The 15,083-nt window shown below is 37.6% G+C and overlaps 1 protein-coding gene across 1 annotated transcript; it reads right to left on the reverse strand.

The window, feature by feature from the left end:
• Window positions 1-2,252: 2,252 nt before the first annotated feature.
• Window positions 2,253-14,965, reverse strand: ZNF518B (zinc finger protein 518B). Its single transcript, XM_014936091.1, has 2 exons — window positions 14,827-14,965; window positions 2,253-8,575 (listed from the first exon to the last, which is right to left on the reverse strand). The coding sequence occupies exon 2, from the start codon at window positions 8,369-8,371 to the stop codon at window positions 5,177-5,179; it is 3,195 nt and encodes a 1,064-aa protein (XP_014791577.1). The 5' UTR covers window positions 8,372-8,575; window positions 14,827-14,965; the 3' UTR covers window positions 2,253-5,176.
• Between the last annotated feature and the right edge of the window lie 118 nt (window positions 14,966-15,083).

The raw sequence follows: 15,083 nt of genomic DNA on the forward strand, positions 1-15,083 counted from the left end.
AAATTTCTAAAGCAGATGAACAATTACAATAAGACTTTTTACCTTTCCAACCAACAAAAAGCATTAGAAAACAGAACTCATGGTGATAAAGAGTAAGTTTAGAATAAAACAAAAAGTTTGGATTATTTTGGCAGGGCATGAAATACAAACCACAGTCTTGCCTAGATTTCTAGTAGCAATAGGGATCTTGAACATAAGGCAAAAGACAAAACAGCCAAGTGGAACAAATGTATGCAAGCAAAAATCATCAAAAAAAAAAACTTTAAAAAATTAGCACACTGGTTTTGAGATCAAATCATTTTCATCTTGATAAAGGAACAGTTTCAACGAATCACAGATTTAAATAGATTCTGTGTTATTAACTGGGTGTGGATCAGCTGGAGATGACAGAGACTACCATAAGATACCATCACATATACAACAAATGCCCACGCTTACAGTAAATGTGATGTAACAGATAGAGGGTTAAGTGTTAATGTCACAGTAGGCTTGTATCACTGTGTACAGTTCTAGTGATTTAATACCAATGAGTCCAACGAATAGCTCAAGAGGAGACACCTCAGCGATATGACAGCTCCCAAGTTACACACAGGGAAGAGAAGTATTTAAAGTGAAGGACTGCTAACCCTGGGAATGGCAGGATTAAGAGACTCCAACCAGGAGAGGTGAGGATAAATACCTTGGATAGGTTTCCGTTGCTGCTTGACCAGTTCAGGAATCTCGAACCACAGTGTTATCATTTTAGGAACAGGCTTGGGGGGTGTCATTGTTTTGACCAGCAGAGAACAAGACTAAAAGCCTACTGAGACCCCTCTTGTTCCATACTTTAAAATGATTTTATAGCAACTTCCTCAGTAAACAGAAGGGGAAAATAACAGGTACATTTAAGAAGGTGCAAAGAAACTTGCAGTGAAAAGTACCACTCACTACTAATTAAGCATAACTTCCAACAGGGCAAAGTTAGTAATAATTTACAGTTGCTTCATCTTTTCAAGATCTATCATGACATCTGGCACCGCGAACTTTTACAGGTGACACTGCATTCTCAGGGTTTAGACATCTTAGCCAGCTGCTTTCTCCTACACAAGATAGAGACACACAAAGGAAGTAAGAGGATTAAAATGTGGTCCTTTTCCTTTTATGATTGCTTCCATCTAATCTAATCAGAATTCTATGCAAAATATTACCTATTTCTAGTACCATTTGCAAGTCTTTTAATGTTTTTGATAAAACCATATAGCAATTTTAGCTTCAGTCACTGATTACAGTGTTTGTTTTTTTCCCCCCAGAAATTTAATTCTGTGAAAGAGATCATTGACTTCTACAAATATGTTCCCATCACACTCATTGACGGAAAGGACAAATCGGGAATCCAGAGAGAACAATGCTACCTTACACATCCATTCAAGTCGCACAAAAGATTCTTTCTGCCTTAATAACATCACTGATTTGTTTGTATAGATGTAAATAGAACAATTATTTAAATGTCTCCAAAAAATCACATTTGCCTTCGAGTGAGCAGCTCCCCATAATACTATGAAGTCTAAATGCTCCACTAAAAGTCTTCACTCCAACTGAGGATACAGATCTACTCTGTTTTGGATTCTTGTAATTTGTTTTTAACTTTTACAATACAGGTAAAGTATACACCATTGGATTAATTCATAGAAAAGTGTTAAGAGAGACTGACTCCTGTATCTTCACAGTGATAGAGTAATTTGCTTATCTTGCACTCTACCTTCTAACACAAGACAAAACCCAAACTACGCCTTGCTTACCTAAATGTCGCTTAAGCTCTTAGTAGCAAAACCTAATAAAGCATACTACAATCACACAAAAAATGCTCTTGTTTTTAAAAATACACATGAAATGCTATTTATCTGAGTAGTCACTATTTAACAATTTCCTTTGCTGTGCATATGTGTCTGCACAGTAACTAGCTGCGCTCAGCAGGCACTGACATCAGCGGGTGTCAGTCTATGCTCTTCAGAATTGGAGGAGATTATAAGGCTGGCTTCAATTACATAAATTCTATTACTTAACTAACACTTATTCTTTAGCTTATGTAGCAGATACTTGTATTCCGTATCTGAGCCTTCAAACACTCACATAGGAAGACCATTATACAAACAGTCCCTTTGAATCCATCTCATGTGCAAATATGGAGACAGAAATCATCAGTAAGAACAGCAGATGTGCTTCAAACTCAGCAAGAAAGTACGTTCAAATAAGTATCAACGACAACGAGAAGGTGGTATTTTTCAAGCAAATGACAGTAATATTTATTCATATAATTTGAACTTTGGAAGGCTTAACTAAATTCATTATAAATATGAAAGGCAAACTTTAGAACTTTTCTGCAAAGCATCCATAATCTTCCTTTCTAAGCACACTCACAAGTTTGACTTGGTAATTGGAATATAGCAAGGAAGCAACCCCAGTTACTTTATCCTTACAGAAGAATAAAAACATTCAAGCCCAAAATATGATATTCCAACCCAATTTATGGTACAGTATGTACTAGCACAAACTAGCTCTAAAAAATTTAGCAGTTGGCTGTTATTTTTCCTTGCAATCTTTTTATTTCTAAATGCTGCATCAAAATTGCAAGAGAACATTCATTATAATTATTTCTCTCAAATCACTGAGACTGTTAAACTTGAAGGAAATTATTCTGACATGACATTATCTAATAATAAGAATGAAAATTAACAAAACATAAGCTGCTAAGTAGAGTTTGGCAGAGCTCATAAGAAGGGAGACATGACGTAAGCTGCTTTAAGACCTTCATAGCCACCATACAATTTAACTTACAAAAGGTTTTCATGTTAAAACAAAACAAATGTTTTCTAAATTAAACCCATGAGAAAAAAAGCCACAGTTTAACAACTTAGATAGTAGATTATGGTAGTGACATACAAAGCTTTGCAGATGTTTACTAAAACAGTAAACTTGCTTACAAAAGACAAGCATTACTAGTATGCTTAAACCACTTAGAGTTTATAAACATGAGCAGCAACAATTCCCCCATCCCTCCCCAGTACAGCTTTCATGAGGAATGTTCTAATTTTGCCAGTGACAACTCTTACCAAGCAAATTCAAAACTATATATTAAGTACCTTCTACAGAAACAAAATTAATTCAAACAGTAAGGACTGAAGGAGTTAAAACAAAGGCGGAATTTTAACCTTTTTTTCTTATGTTAATGATGTCAGTATTTATTCTATGTGATATGCCATAATTTCAATGGAAGCTTCAATGCAAGCTGTTTTCATAATCCAAAACACAAATAGTACTGTTAGATTTGGCATCAAAGTACATGAAGTGAAAAAAACCCTCAAGTGTACCCACCTAAAAAAATATAATTCCATTTGAATACAAAATGAGAACTGTCATTTCATTATTACTGACAAAACAGACAAAAGGAAGTTTGTTCTGTGAAATACGTTAGTCAGATACAAATGATAGAAAAATTGTCCATGTGTACATGACAAAAAAGACCTGACGTAAAGCACCAACTATCTGAAGGATTTTAACATGTATTGCAAAACGATGGGAAAGCAATGTTGTAACTTGCTTTGAAAACAAGCCTCAGACAGATGTAGTTTTAAATTATTTACATTTCAATGCAGATACGATACATACCTTATCAAAACAATGTATAATCTGCTGGAGTATATAAAAAAAAAATATATTCCCAGCTTAAACTGCTTACAAAATTGCACCAACAGTGAAAAGCGTTAGGAACTACCAGGTTTTCCAAGAGGAGTCCCAGTTCAAACACAGAACACACATCCAGCATTAGAGTCAGTATTGAACTTCGTATCTGTAAAAATGTAAGAAGTTATTTTAACTGCAAATATGTGCTTCAATATAGTTCACTCTATATGATTTTAAAATGATTTAAAATTGACAAGATGAAGAAAAACATTATTGTTCACGTACAGAAATTAGACTTCAGTTTCATCCATCCCTCCTCTTCACTAAAAACTTGAAATTTGGCCCTGAATTAAGAAAGTGTTTAAGCATCATTTACACTTTAATGAAGTCAGCAGATATACGTTAAGATCTACATATGTAACTAGGCACATGCTTGTATGAATTGAGGCCTACAAAAAATATACTCTAACAACCTCTAAATTCTTAATATTAAGAAGGATGAAAGATTGCATCAAAAACCTGGTTCAACACTGTCAATGTAAAAGCTGTGCAACACGGTTTTTCATTTTGAAAAGCCTTCATCTTCAGCGAGTTCCTCGTGTAAATAGGCATTAACTCACCAACTAGAGTTCTAACCAAATGCTCTATTCTGCAAATGTGCTTCTATCAGGCTACACACACACGGTGGTAGAGGGTTTATGTCTGATCATTACTGCCTTCGATTTCAGAACAGCCTTGAGACCATACAAAGGAAAGCTCTCTCCTACCTGATAACACCTCTGGCTTTGCCTACGCAGAACAAAACTGACAGCGTTCTGCTCTCTCAAATCTACACAATAAGGGCTAGATAAAGACTAAAACCAAGTAAACAAAATTAAACTTTTTAGTGCCATCTGACCTAGTGAAAGTAACACTGATCCCAATGATTCATTTACAACCTTGTATCTCCTCTGCAGTCCGCAGAAATGCTTGTGTTTTGCAGAATCAAGAGTGCTTCCATTTCAGTTTTACTTTTTACGCGTGGTGCTTCATTTACCAGTAAAATCTATGATACGCATTTGCTGCCCACAGAGGATCAAAGGCGTTTTTCAGTACATGTATGCTCAGCCTCTGAAACATCATGCTGTAATAAAGCAAACTAAACCCTGTTAAATTTACAAAGATCTCATCATCTAAGATTTTAATCCCTACGGACCTAGTAGAAACCAGTTACAGCACAGTATCCTAGCACACAGAATGGTAACTAGAAAGATGTTTGCATAGCAAATCTTTTTCAAATTTCTCCTACAGAACAGATGAAGTTGACCTCTAAAACAAAATTTCAAACATGAGAGTGCAAAGTAGTGCTTAATCCTCACTACTGACTTCTCTGTGTCTAACTCTGCTCTCCTCTCCCACTTCGCTAACAATAAAGACCTTTTGGCAAAGTAAAGCAGTTATTTCAATCTTCCTTTCCAAGCAAGTTAGCAATACTCATTAGGAGGGGAACCCCCTCCTCCGTCCCCCAGTCTCTCACTTAATACTTTTTTCCTGGAAGAGAAAGAACATCCCAACCCTTGGTTGCCTCTATCAAGTGCCTTTGCCCATGACTTATCCATTCTTCTTGGTCCACATATGCCCTTCCACAAAACCAACATTTAAACATACACTGAAGTGTTTCAGCTGGTGAAGAATCCACCACCTGGTAGTTGTTTTTATGGGTCTTTTTCAGTTTCATTTTTAGCATATTCTGCTTTTTTGTTTGATTTCCCGTCTCAGCATTCTGAAGAGTAAGACGCTTTCGATAGCGTCTAACACCAAGAAAACTACTTGTCCTTTCCGACAGAACCACTTTCAGGACTTGACCTTTATACTTGTTGATAGTCTTCATGACATTAATGATCTCTGGCGAGTCAACGTCGGGATGGTTTAGTACCACAACTGGCTGGTTGCGACGAGGGCATTTTATCAGCTGATCCGTTCTCAGAGGGACAAGCCGAAGACGTCTCGCAGTCAACAGATACATCGTGTCAGAATCCGAACTGGTTTCCGACTGAGTTCTTGCTTTCCTCTTAGCAAGCTCCCTGCAGCCTGCTTGTTTCGCCTTATTTTTAGGACCTAGTTGACTTCTCGAATAGTGTTTGCTTTGCCTACTCGCATCAGTTTGTCTGCTATTATTTTTAACACTTGCCTCTCGCCTTGGTCTTTGCCTGAGTGTTATACTTCGGGGCTGAGTGTTCGGTTCACTCTGATTTGGCAAACGTGGCAAATCACTGCTACGTGTCTCAGAAACACTGACAGGAACTGGTCGAGGCAGAAACATTTCATTGCAATACACAGAAGGAGCTGATGTTTCACTGCTGTCTTCTATTCCGTTTGAGTTCTGACTGCTAGTAGCGTTCAGCACTCTCAACATTGTCCCTTTGGGGATAAACACTGGAGTAGCAACATGGGAATTTTTAGTTACCCTGCTTTTAGATGTTCTTGCAAATGTAAGCAACTGATCTTTACTGTGTTCTTCATTACTAATTACACCGCTCCCACCATGGACTTGAGGCAAAGACTGTTCCAGCTCAGTGGCAGGAACAACTCTCTCACAGCTGGCTGAATTTTCTGGAGGGAAAAATACCTTTTTACTAGAAGCTTGACATCTCCAAGGCATGGATTTCATGTTAGGTTCAGCAGCAGACATGAGCCGAGCGATCTTTCTACACAGGATTGTTGCTGACTTCTTATTGCATGTTGTCTCATCCCATCTGATACCCTCTGGAATGTCTTCAGACCCAGAGCTCAGAGAAAATACAGACGAAATAACAGGTCCCTCAAAAGTGCTGTCCTTGTTTTCCACCTTCTGTAGTTCTAATGATTCCAGAAGAAGATTGTTCTTTTGACTTATGGTTTCAGCACTCTTTACTTTGCTAAAGCCAGAAGTCGTGTCCTCACAGGGTAGAGTTTTAGTAACATGAAAGTTTTTTTCCGCTTCAGAAAGCGTAACAGATTTTTTGTCAAAACCCTTACCAGCTAAATGTGTTTCCGTAGAGCTGACTGCCAGACCCCTACATTCTTTGTCATCCCTCTTTAGAGGCAATGCATCCTTTTGTTTAAGGACTGCAGAAGAAGAGAAATTTTTGCCCTCCTGAGCAGCCTCTACTGAAACGTTCTTGGAACTTTTATCTTCAGAAACAGCAGCAAATTTTGGAGGGGGTCTATCCACAGCTTCTTCATAGCAATACAAGTCGTAATGTAAGTTTTTTCCATCTACTTCCCATCTTGAGGATTTAAGATCACTTTTTTTTTCAGTACTATTTATCACCAGAGATGGAGAACAAAGTTCTATAACACCTGTATGGACATCAATACCTTTCACCAAATGAAAGCATAATTTTGATGCATCTTCCCTCTGTATAGATACAGTGTTAGAGTCTGAGAGTTGGGAATCATAAAAACAAAGACATTCAGAATTCTTGTCATCCGTACTATCCAAATTAAGCTGGTTACTAACACTGGATAATTTGTCTACATTCACTTCCATGGTTAGTAACTCATTTTGCGACACAGAAGATGTTTTCTTTCCTCCTGTAGATTGTACTATACCTTGATTCTCATGGTCCTCTTCAGGTTTGTAAGTTGCTTCTTTCATAGGAATTAGTTTAAGAACCAGCTGCTGTGCTCCATTCACTATTTTAATCTCTACTATCTGAGCTAAACAGTTAGAAGGAACTACAAGTTCAGATGGTGCAATTACTGTTAAAGGCATCCCAGGTTGTAAAGGCTCTGTTTTTGGAGAATAAACCTCAACTTCCACACTTTGATTCTCACACACACTTATTTCAGACGGCTCCAATACTGTTTTATCCTGTGCTGACGCTGTGTTTATGCTACATTCTACATCACGAGACGAAGAGACTGTTTTAGTTGCTTTACCTGGAATCTCACAAACCATATTTGAAGATGAATTTGAAACGTCACTCTGCAAAAGAATTTTATCATATTTCTGCTTTTCAAATAAAGTGCTCCGACTCAGCTTCTTTTGCTTGTGGTTTATAATAGTATTTGACAGCCGTTTTGTGGGTGTTTCGTGTACTCTTCTCGTATGTTTTACTATATAGTCATGTCTAACAGCACCATAATCACAGTATTCACACTGATACGGAAAAGTTCCAGTGTGTTTCACCAAATGTCTCTGGAATTCTCCTTTGGTGTAGGATACATTACTGCAGTAGGAGCAAACAAATTTAATTTCATCATGTTGACTTACATGCTTTTTATACTGTAAAGGATCCTTTGTTGAAAATCTGCATTTATCACAGTAGTATTTACCAGGCAGAAAGTTTTTAACTTTAAATGTTCCCTGGGTTTTACTTGTGGATTTTTTTTCAAAGTCTACACCATTGGCACCCTCAGGAACAAAATGGAAAGCTGGTGGTGTGATATGACTGCACTTCTTACAGATGAAATTTTTGTCTTCAGTCCACCCAAGCTTCTTATGCTTTTCTATATCTTGCATTGAAATTTTCTGAACATTTCTGCATTTTATACAGCTTATCAGTGACAACTTATTGTTCTCAGCCTCAGTGCCTTGGTAACAGCAGTTCTGGTCATCATCCCCTTTTGATGGATTTGTCTTATCCTCAGCAGATTGCTTTGGGGATGTAGTTAAGGAATTATTTTTATCGTTAACTTGGCCAGGGTACAATCTTGGTAAAATTTCCCTCATTTTTTTCAACTGCATTTCAGAAGACGTGATTCTGCACCAGTTTTGTCAAACACAGCAGCAACAGAATGTTTTCTTGATATTAGTTTTGTGTATGCTGCTTATCAATCAATCATTCAGGTTACCAATCTGCAGAATATACACTTTGGAGGAAACGGTGATCAAGGAACTGCATCCATATTATATTCCACGTTCTTAATTTTATTCAATGAACTTGCAGCACTAAGGAATAAAAAGCAGAAGATTAAGTCAGTTACTATTCACTGACAGCTGAAATACAACAAACTAATAATTGAACTACTAGTGGACTACAGCTGAATTACAGAGTGCAAGTCTACTGTTAATATACCTCTGATTGTATTCTGCACATACAACCATTAACTCTAAGCAAAACACACCAAATCAAACAATTCTTTGGCATTTGCTCTTATTCAAAATGTTCATAAATTCATAAAAATTATCTGCTATGCATCAAAACGTAAAGAGTTCATACTATTTTTCCATGTCATGAAAAATTTTACATTTAAGAAATTAATTTATAAGCCTAACAAGACAGACACTTGGTAACAGAACTGAGCAGCAGAATATTATTTCAGTTCATATATAGCCCTTAACTCACAAAAAGATATTACAGAACACGGCAAGTGACACTTGTTCATGAATCCCAGCAGGAAAAAGGAGAGCGACTGCAATGGTTACTAGAATCACACAACTGCAAGTTTGTTTTTAAATAAAGGAATTTTTAAGTTAGCATGGCTATTCCTACAGTACAGAAGGAAGCTCTTTTCTAGTTGGTGCCAATGTTTCAGATCCAAACAGCCTTGAACACTAATTCGTAACAAGATGTGATTTATACTTCACATGTTCTGTAAGTAATGAAGTCAAAACAATCTGCGGCTGCAAAATTAATTACTTTCACTTCTATTAATAGCACAGTGTAATCACTTCTATGTATGTGGACAAGCATATAAATAATTTACTCCATCCTCATAATACAGAATGTGTCCATTAAGCAAAATAAACAATGCCATGGAAGGCAGAAGGAAAACAGTAGTATCAGTGTAAAACCAACACATTAACTTGTGCAGTATATTTGGCCCCACAGGTTCCAGCATTCTTAGTGCCTCTTTTCTGTATTTAACATGAACAAGATCTCAGGCTTCAAGCTTTTGCCAGGACTATGAGACCACTGTTATTTGGCAAATTAAAAACTAAATTAGCCTTTTGAGACATACATAAAACAAAGCCCAGAGCTAACAGTAACCAGTGACATCAACTCAACATCTTTTTCATTCAAACACTCTCACTTATAGACATACCATTGCACAGATCTACATTCACATACAGACCCTATTTCATTAGGTTATTTCTACATTCCTTCACATTTCAACACATCATACAGAAGGGTTCTACTTCTGAAATCCAGTTCCTGTCCAAGCCTACTTACAGAGAGCAGGATCTGATTTGGGCTCCAAAAGCACCTAGAGTAGCATCCTATTACAATAACCCTACATGAATGAGGTAAAACTTCACACTAGGCTACACCTTCACATTCGCTTGACAGAAGTAAGCACCTAATCCAGAAAGTTATTCTTGCATCTCCCTGTGCTTCATCTGCCAACATCCCTGACTGCTATAGGAATGTTGCCTTAAAGACTGGCTCTGCAATAAGCAAGTGTACCAACATAACATCAAACAACAATAAAAACAATTCAGAAAACTGGTTAGGGATGCCAGAATGGGCTTTTCAGTCTTTAGCAGATGGGTGCCTGTGCACCTGTAAAACTCATTAGAAGGTAGCTCTTAGGACTTAGTAATCTCATCCCATTGCAATAGCTATACACACCTATGTTAAAAATCTCTACATCCCAATGTGAAAGACAATCAATGGCAGCCTCCCAGGAAGAAGGAAAGTATTTATGACTACTGTACCATAATCTGAAAATATTTTTTTAAGCAATTGTAATGTTGGTAACATTATGCTCTCTATTCCAGATTCTAAAGAGGAAAGAAAAACAAAAGCTTCTGGTAGTATCAGATGGACAATTCTTCCCCTGCCAACATCACTTCTTAGGCTTAAAACACTTGTGCTGACACACAACTGTGATGCTAGGCCTATATTCAGGAGATCCACTGATTTATTTCATGAGAAAATTAATAAGAATTCTTGATAAGATCAAGATCCAGACCAAAGATGCTTTGAAGATTTCTATGCAGCTTTAAGAAAGAACAAAAATTGCATCTGAAAGGAAAGAGTGAAGTTAGATCAATTTTTGCCCTTTTTTTTTTCCCCTGTTAACAGCTATCCACCAATACTGAAACTGCCCTCCATATAAACTGATAAAAGATAAGAATAGAGCACTTTATGCCATCAACATCCTTGGCCACCAAAAAAAAAAAAAAAAAAATAAAGTACTAAAACCAGAGAGTTTTCTTATGCGTTTTTAAATACTGCAAACTTCACCTTAGAGGACAACACAAAAAAGGATCCACCACCTTTAAAGAGCAATAATGAAACAATGTCAAACATTTTAAGAACACTCCCATTTACCAGACAGATCTGAACTGCTCAGTCCAAGAGGACACTAAAAACATTTAAGAGAGGTAATTCAAGAACAGAGTAGTAATCATTCTAAACTTTCATATATAAAGCTGTTTTCACTTTCCTAAATCAAACAAATAGGTATGTAACTCCCAACCAAGCTTTCATTCAGACCTGTGACAAATACCACGTTGCTAGAATCCAGGTTTTGAATGCTGTTGGAGTTACTGCACCTGCATTTCGGCTGCGCAGTGGGTTGATCCCAGCCAGCAGCCACCCACCGGTTCCCCACCCTTCCTAGGAAGGGAAGTGAGCTGGAGAAAAAGAGGAGAAAGCTTATGGGTTGGGACAAAGGCAGTTTAACAGGCGAAGGAAAGACACAGGGAGGTGGCACAAAGGAAATCCCTCACCACCTTCCAGAAGCAGACCAATTCCCAGCCTCCAAGCCTCCCAGCCTCCAGCCTCCCAGCCTCCAAGCCTCCCAAGCCTCTCCAAGCAACAGCCACCTTGGAAGCCAAACAAGCAGACCAATTCCCAGCCAGTCTCCAAGCAACAGCCACCTTGGAAGCCAAACCCACCTCCCCCTTCCTCTACGTCCAATTTTCATGTGCTGAGCATGAGCAACCTGCTCTAGTGGGGGGTGTCCCTGCCCATGGCAGGGGGGCTGGAACTAGATGACCTTTAAGGTCCCTTCCAACCCAAACCATTCTATGACTATCCCCCTGGCCAACTGTAGTCAGCCCTCCCAGCGCTGTGTCCTTCCAATCTCTTGCTCACCCCACGCCTACTCACTGTAGCAGAGGCAGGAGCGGGGAGAAAGCCCTGGCATTCTGCAAACGCTGTTCAGCAACAGGCAAAACACAGTGTTATCAACACTGTTTTAGCCACAGATCCAAAACACAGCACTGTACAGGCTGCTATGAAAAAATTTAACTCCATCCCAGCCAGACCCAGTGCAATGTGAAAAAGAACTGAATAACCAGTTGATGCTGAAGTGACATCACTGTTGCCTCCCTAGCTACTTATACACCAATCTTTCCCAAACACCAATTAGTTAATAAAACACATTTTGATGCAAATAGGTCCATTTTATCATTATCTTGGATAAAACAAGCCCAAAAGTACATTGTAGTTTCATTCTTACATTGAAAAACAACTGTTTGCTTTTTTTTGGTTACTTCAGAAAAATGAGATCATCAATGTACACAATCAGGTAGTACAACCATGCATCATTTCACTCTGTACCAGTGCGGGGAGAGGGGAAGAAAGGGTGATGAGGGGAATTAATGCCCCCAAAGATTTGTTTTGGTATTTAAAGAGTTAGCAGAGACATGCTTCAAAAGATTTAGTTAGAAGACACATAAACAATTTTTCAAGTTACAATCAAATGCAGAGCACAAAGACCAATCCAAAGGTATCATTAAAGGAAAACCTGAAAGTCTATATGGAATCTGAATGGCAAGCACAAGAACAGGATAGATGCAGAATGGAGTAAGAGATACTAGGATTGTTAAAATCAACTCCAGTCACTGCATTTACAAGAATGGATTCAGAAAAAATTATGTAAAAATACTCTGAAATACAATAAGGTACCCAAATCACAAAAAATTAAAAAAAATTTAGAGGTCCTAGTTTTGAAAAAAATTAGAAGCAAAAAACTTACGAGGAAAAACAACAACAGAAGAAATATAAACCAAACTCTTAAATGCTTTTTCTACCAAACACATGCAATACAGCAATGTTAAAAAGTCAGGCACTTAATAAAACCAAATATTCCTGCCTTTCACACAACACTGGTATATCTTGAGTGCTGCTGCTCAAGACAAAGTGATCAATAGATCCACAGGAGTCAAAAGGCATTCCAAACAGTGGATATCACATGTACATAAATAGGTTAGAAAACAAAGACCAATTAAAACCCAAGAAAAATAGGCTTCTGCAGCCTGACTATGCCAAATTCATCAATAGAAGATCTTCTGCATTGTAGTAGATTACAAATCGCTGTTGTGGCCACTGTCAGACAGGAATTGCCAGTGTCTACCCCTGAAATTTCTATTTACTTCAAATACATTAATACATTATTTATCATTTCAAAGAAAAATATTTGATTTTCCAGTGCTTTAGTAGTTTTTTTTTATCTCAATGCTGCTAACAATGGAACGGGTGTGCCGAGTACCATGCATTTATCATATGATCAAATAAATAAGATCAGCAAAGACTCAGCAAAGCCCACACCTCACACACTAAGTTCACAGGCTGCATCCAACAATCAAGGCCCAATTTGGTATATAAATTATCTCCTAAGAGAAAGAAGTTTAAACAGAACTTGAAGACACTATCAGGAAGATGCAGCGTATGAAATTTGAGTCTCTGTAAAAAACTTGAATCTCTGTGTAAGTTTAAAATTATCTTTTCTGTATGTTACAATTATGTATGTGTCACATACTACCCATTTAACATCAACTGACTCTCTCTGTTAAGCAAAGTTAACTGTTTTTACTGACCCAACTACCAAGACGCCTATTATCAGTCACTAATTTTAGGCCTAATGACTGGGAGAAATCCAAAGTGCTTCACTCAAGTATAACATATTATATTAATTAAAAGAATTGATTTTGCATCAAAAACAAACAAGTCAAATACAACAAAGAAGTTTCACCTACAATCCTTTCTCGTTTCACAGTAACAGCTAATCACATAGTTGTAACACTTTTTGCACCTGAAATTCATAAAGTTTTTCCATCAAAATGAGTACAGAACATCAATGCAGAGAATTAAGACGAGCAAAGAACACCCATCAGGTTTTTAGAGCTCACTTTTATTATAAAATACAGTTACTTCACTCTACAGAAAAAAAAACAGTAACATTCAAGATTTTTAATACTTACAAGTTATGCAAAATACCAATTAAAAGTAAATCACTATTTTTCAAATGCAGAGGTGAAAAAACATCCAATTGTTTGGTATTTATTGGCATTGTATAAAGGCAGGTATACATAATGTACTACACAGTACCCTACTGAAATGGAGGTCTGCTTCTTTGTGGCTCTAGGACTGAGGCCTAGCTTTATTTCTGTCTGGCATTTCTGGCACATCACTCAATTGCTCGGTGGTCTTCTTCCAATAAGCTAAGCAACACACTCTCAAATGACTACTACATCAAAAGCAGGGTCTTCGAGAGCACTCAGAGATGTTTATACAGTTGTTTATCATTACATATACGAACAATTTTTAAATTTATGCCACTAATTTCAGCATTTCATAGTTTACAACCATCTAAAAAAAAAAAAAAATCTGTTGATCCGAAGTACACTGACTAGGATTTAGCACTACCTAACTCTATGCCTTAAGGCCTGCAAGCAACAAAGCAATGAAGTATGGCACTAAAGGAAATGGGAGAGGAGGGGGGAGAGTCCCATTAAAAGTACATATTCCTGTATCCAGTTCTAAAAACACTCATGTAGATGCTAAAATGCATTTCTACAGATTTAATTCCTGCTAAAATTAGCCGCACACATAACTGTTTGCAAGAAAAGGACCTTGACTAACCTTTTACTGTAATAACAATGCAAGAAGAGAATGCTAGCAAAATCCTGTGAAATACTACTAGTTGTCTTAATACTAAAACAGACTTTTTTATTAAACGTATATTTTGGGACACTTAAGCCACATCTGTGATAACACTAAATTATTCAGATCATTTATTTAGAAGAAATACAAGAAATTTTATACATCTAAATTATCTTGAGTGTCCAGTGTAATACTTTTTTCTTTTTAAATGATGAATTCTCTTGCAACAAAATTTCATGTTGGATTTAATGAAGAGGACCTCATGCCCAAATAGAACTCTCTAAACAATAGTTCTCTAAAGGGTACAATTTACATACAAAGCACAGGATGTTCTATTTTGCTCAGTAACACAGTTACTAACCCGAAAGCTTCTTTCTTCTTCAGGAAGAAAACCCAGACGACAAAGGTGGACAACGAACAGCCCTGCAGTCCAGTCGAGCCCAGAGCAGCCTGATGGCGTCCACGAGCCAGCAGCACCCGAAAAAAAAATAAATAAATCCCCTTTTCTTGGGCATCCAGCCCACCCACGCTTAAGTGTGGCCGCCTCTCCGGGGAGAGGAGGCCTCTCTCGCTCAGGGCCCGTCTCTGCGGGCCGAGCCCCGCCGCTGCCGGTGGCGG

Source organism: Calidris pugnax, unplaced genomic scaffold (assembly GCF_001431845.1).
Source record: "Calidris pugnax isolate Ruff unplaced genomic scaffold, ASM143184v1 scaffold14, whole genome shotgun sequence".
Lineage (NCBI taxonomy): Eukaryota > Metazoa > Chordata > Aves > Charadriiformes > Scolopacidae > Calidris > Calidris pugnax.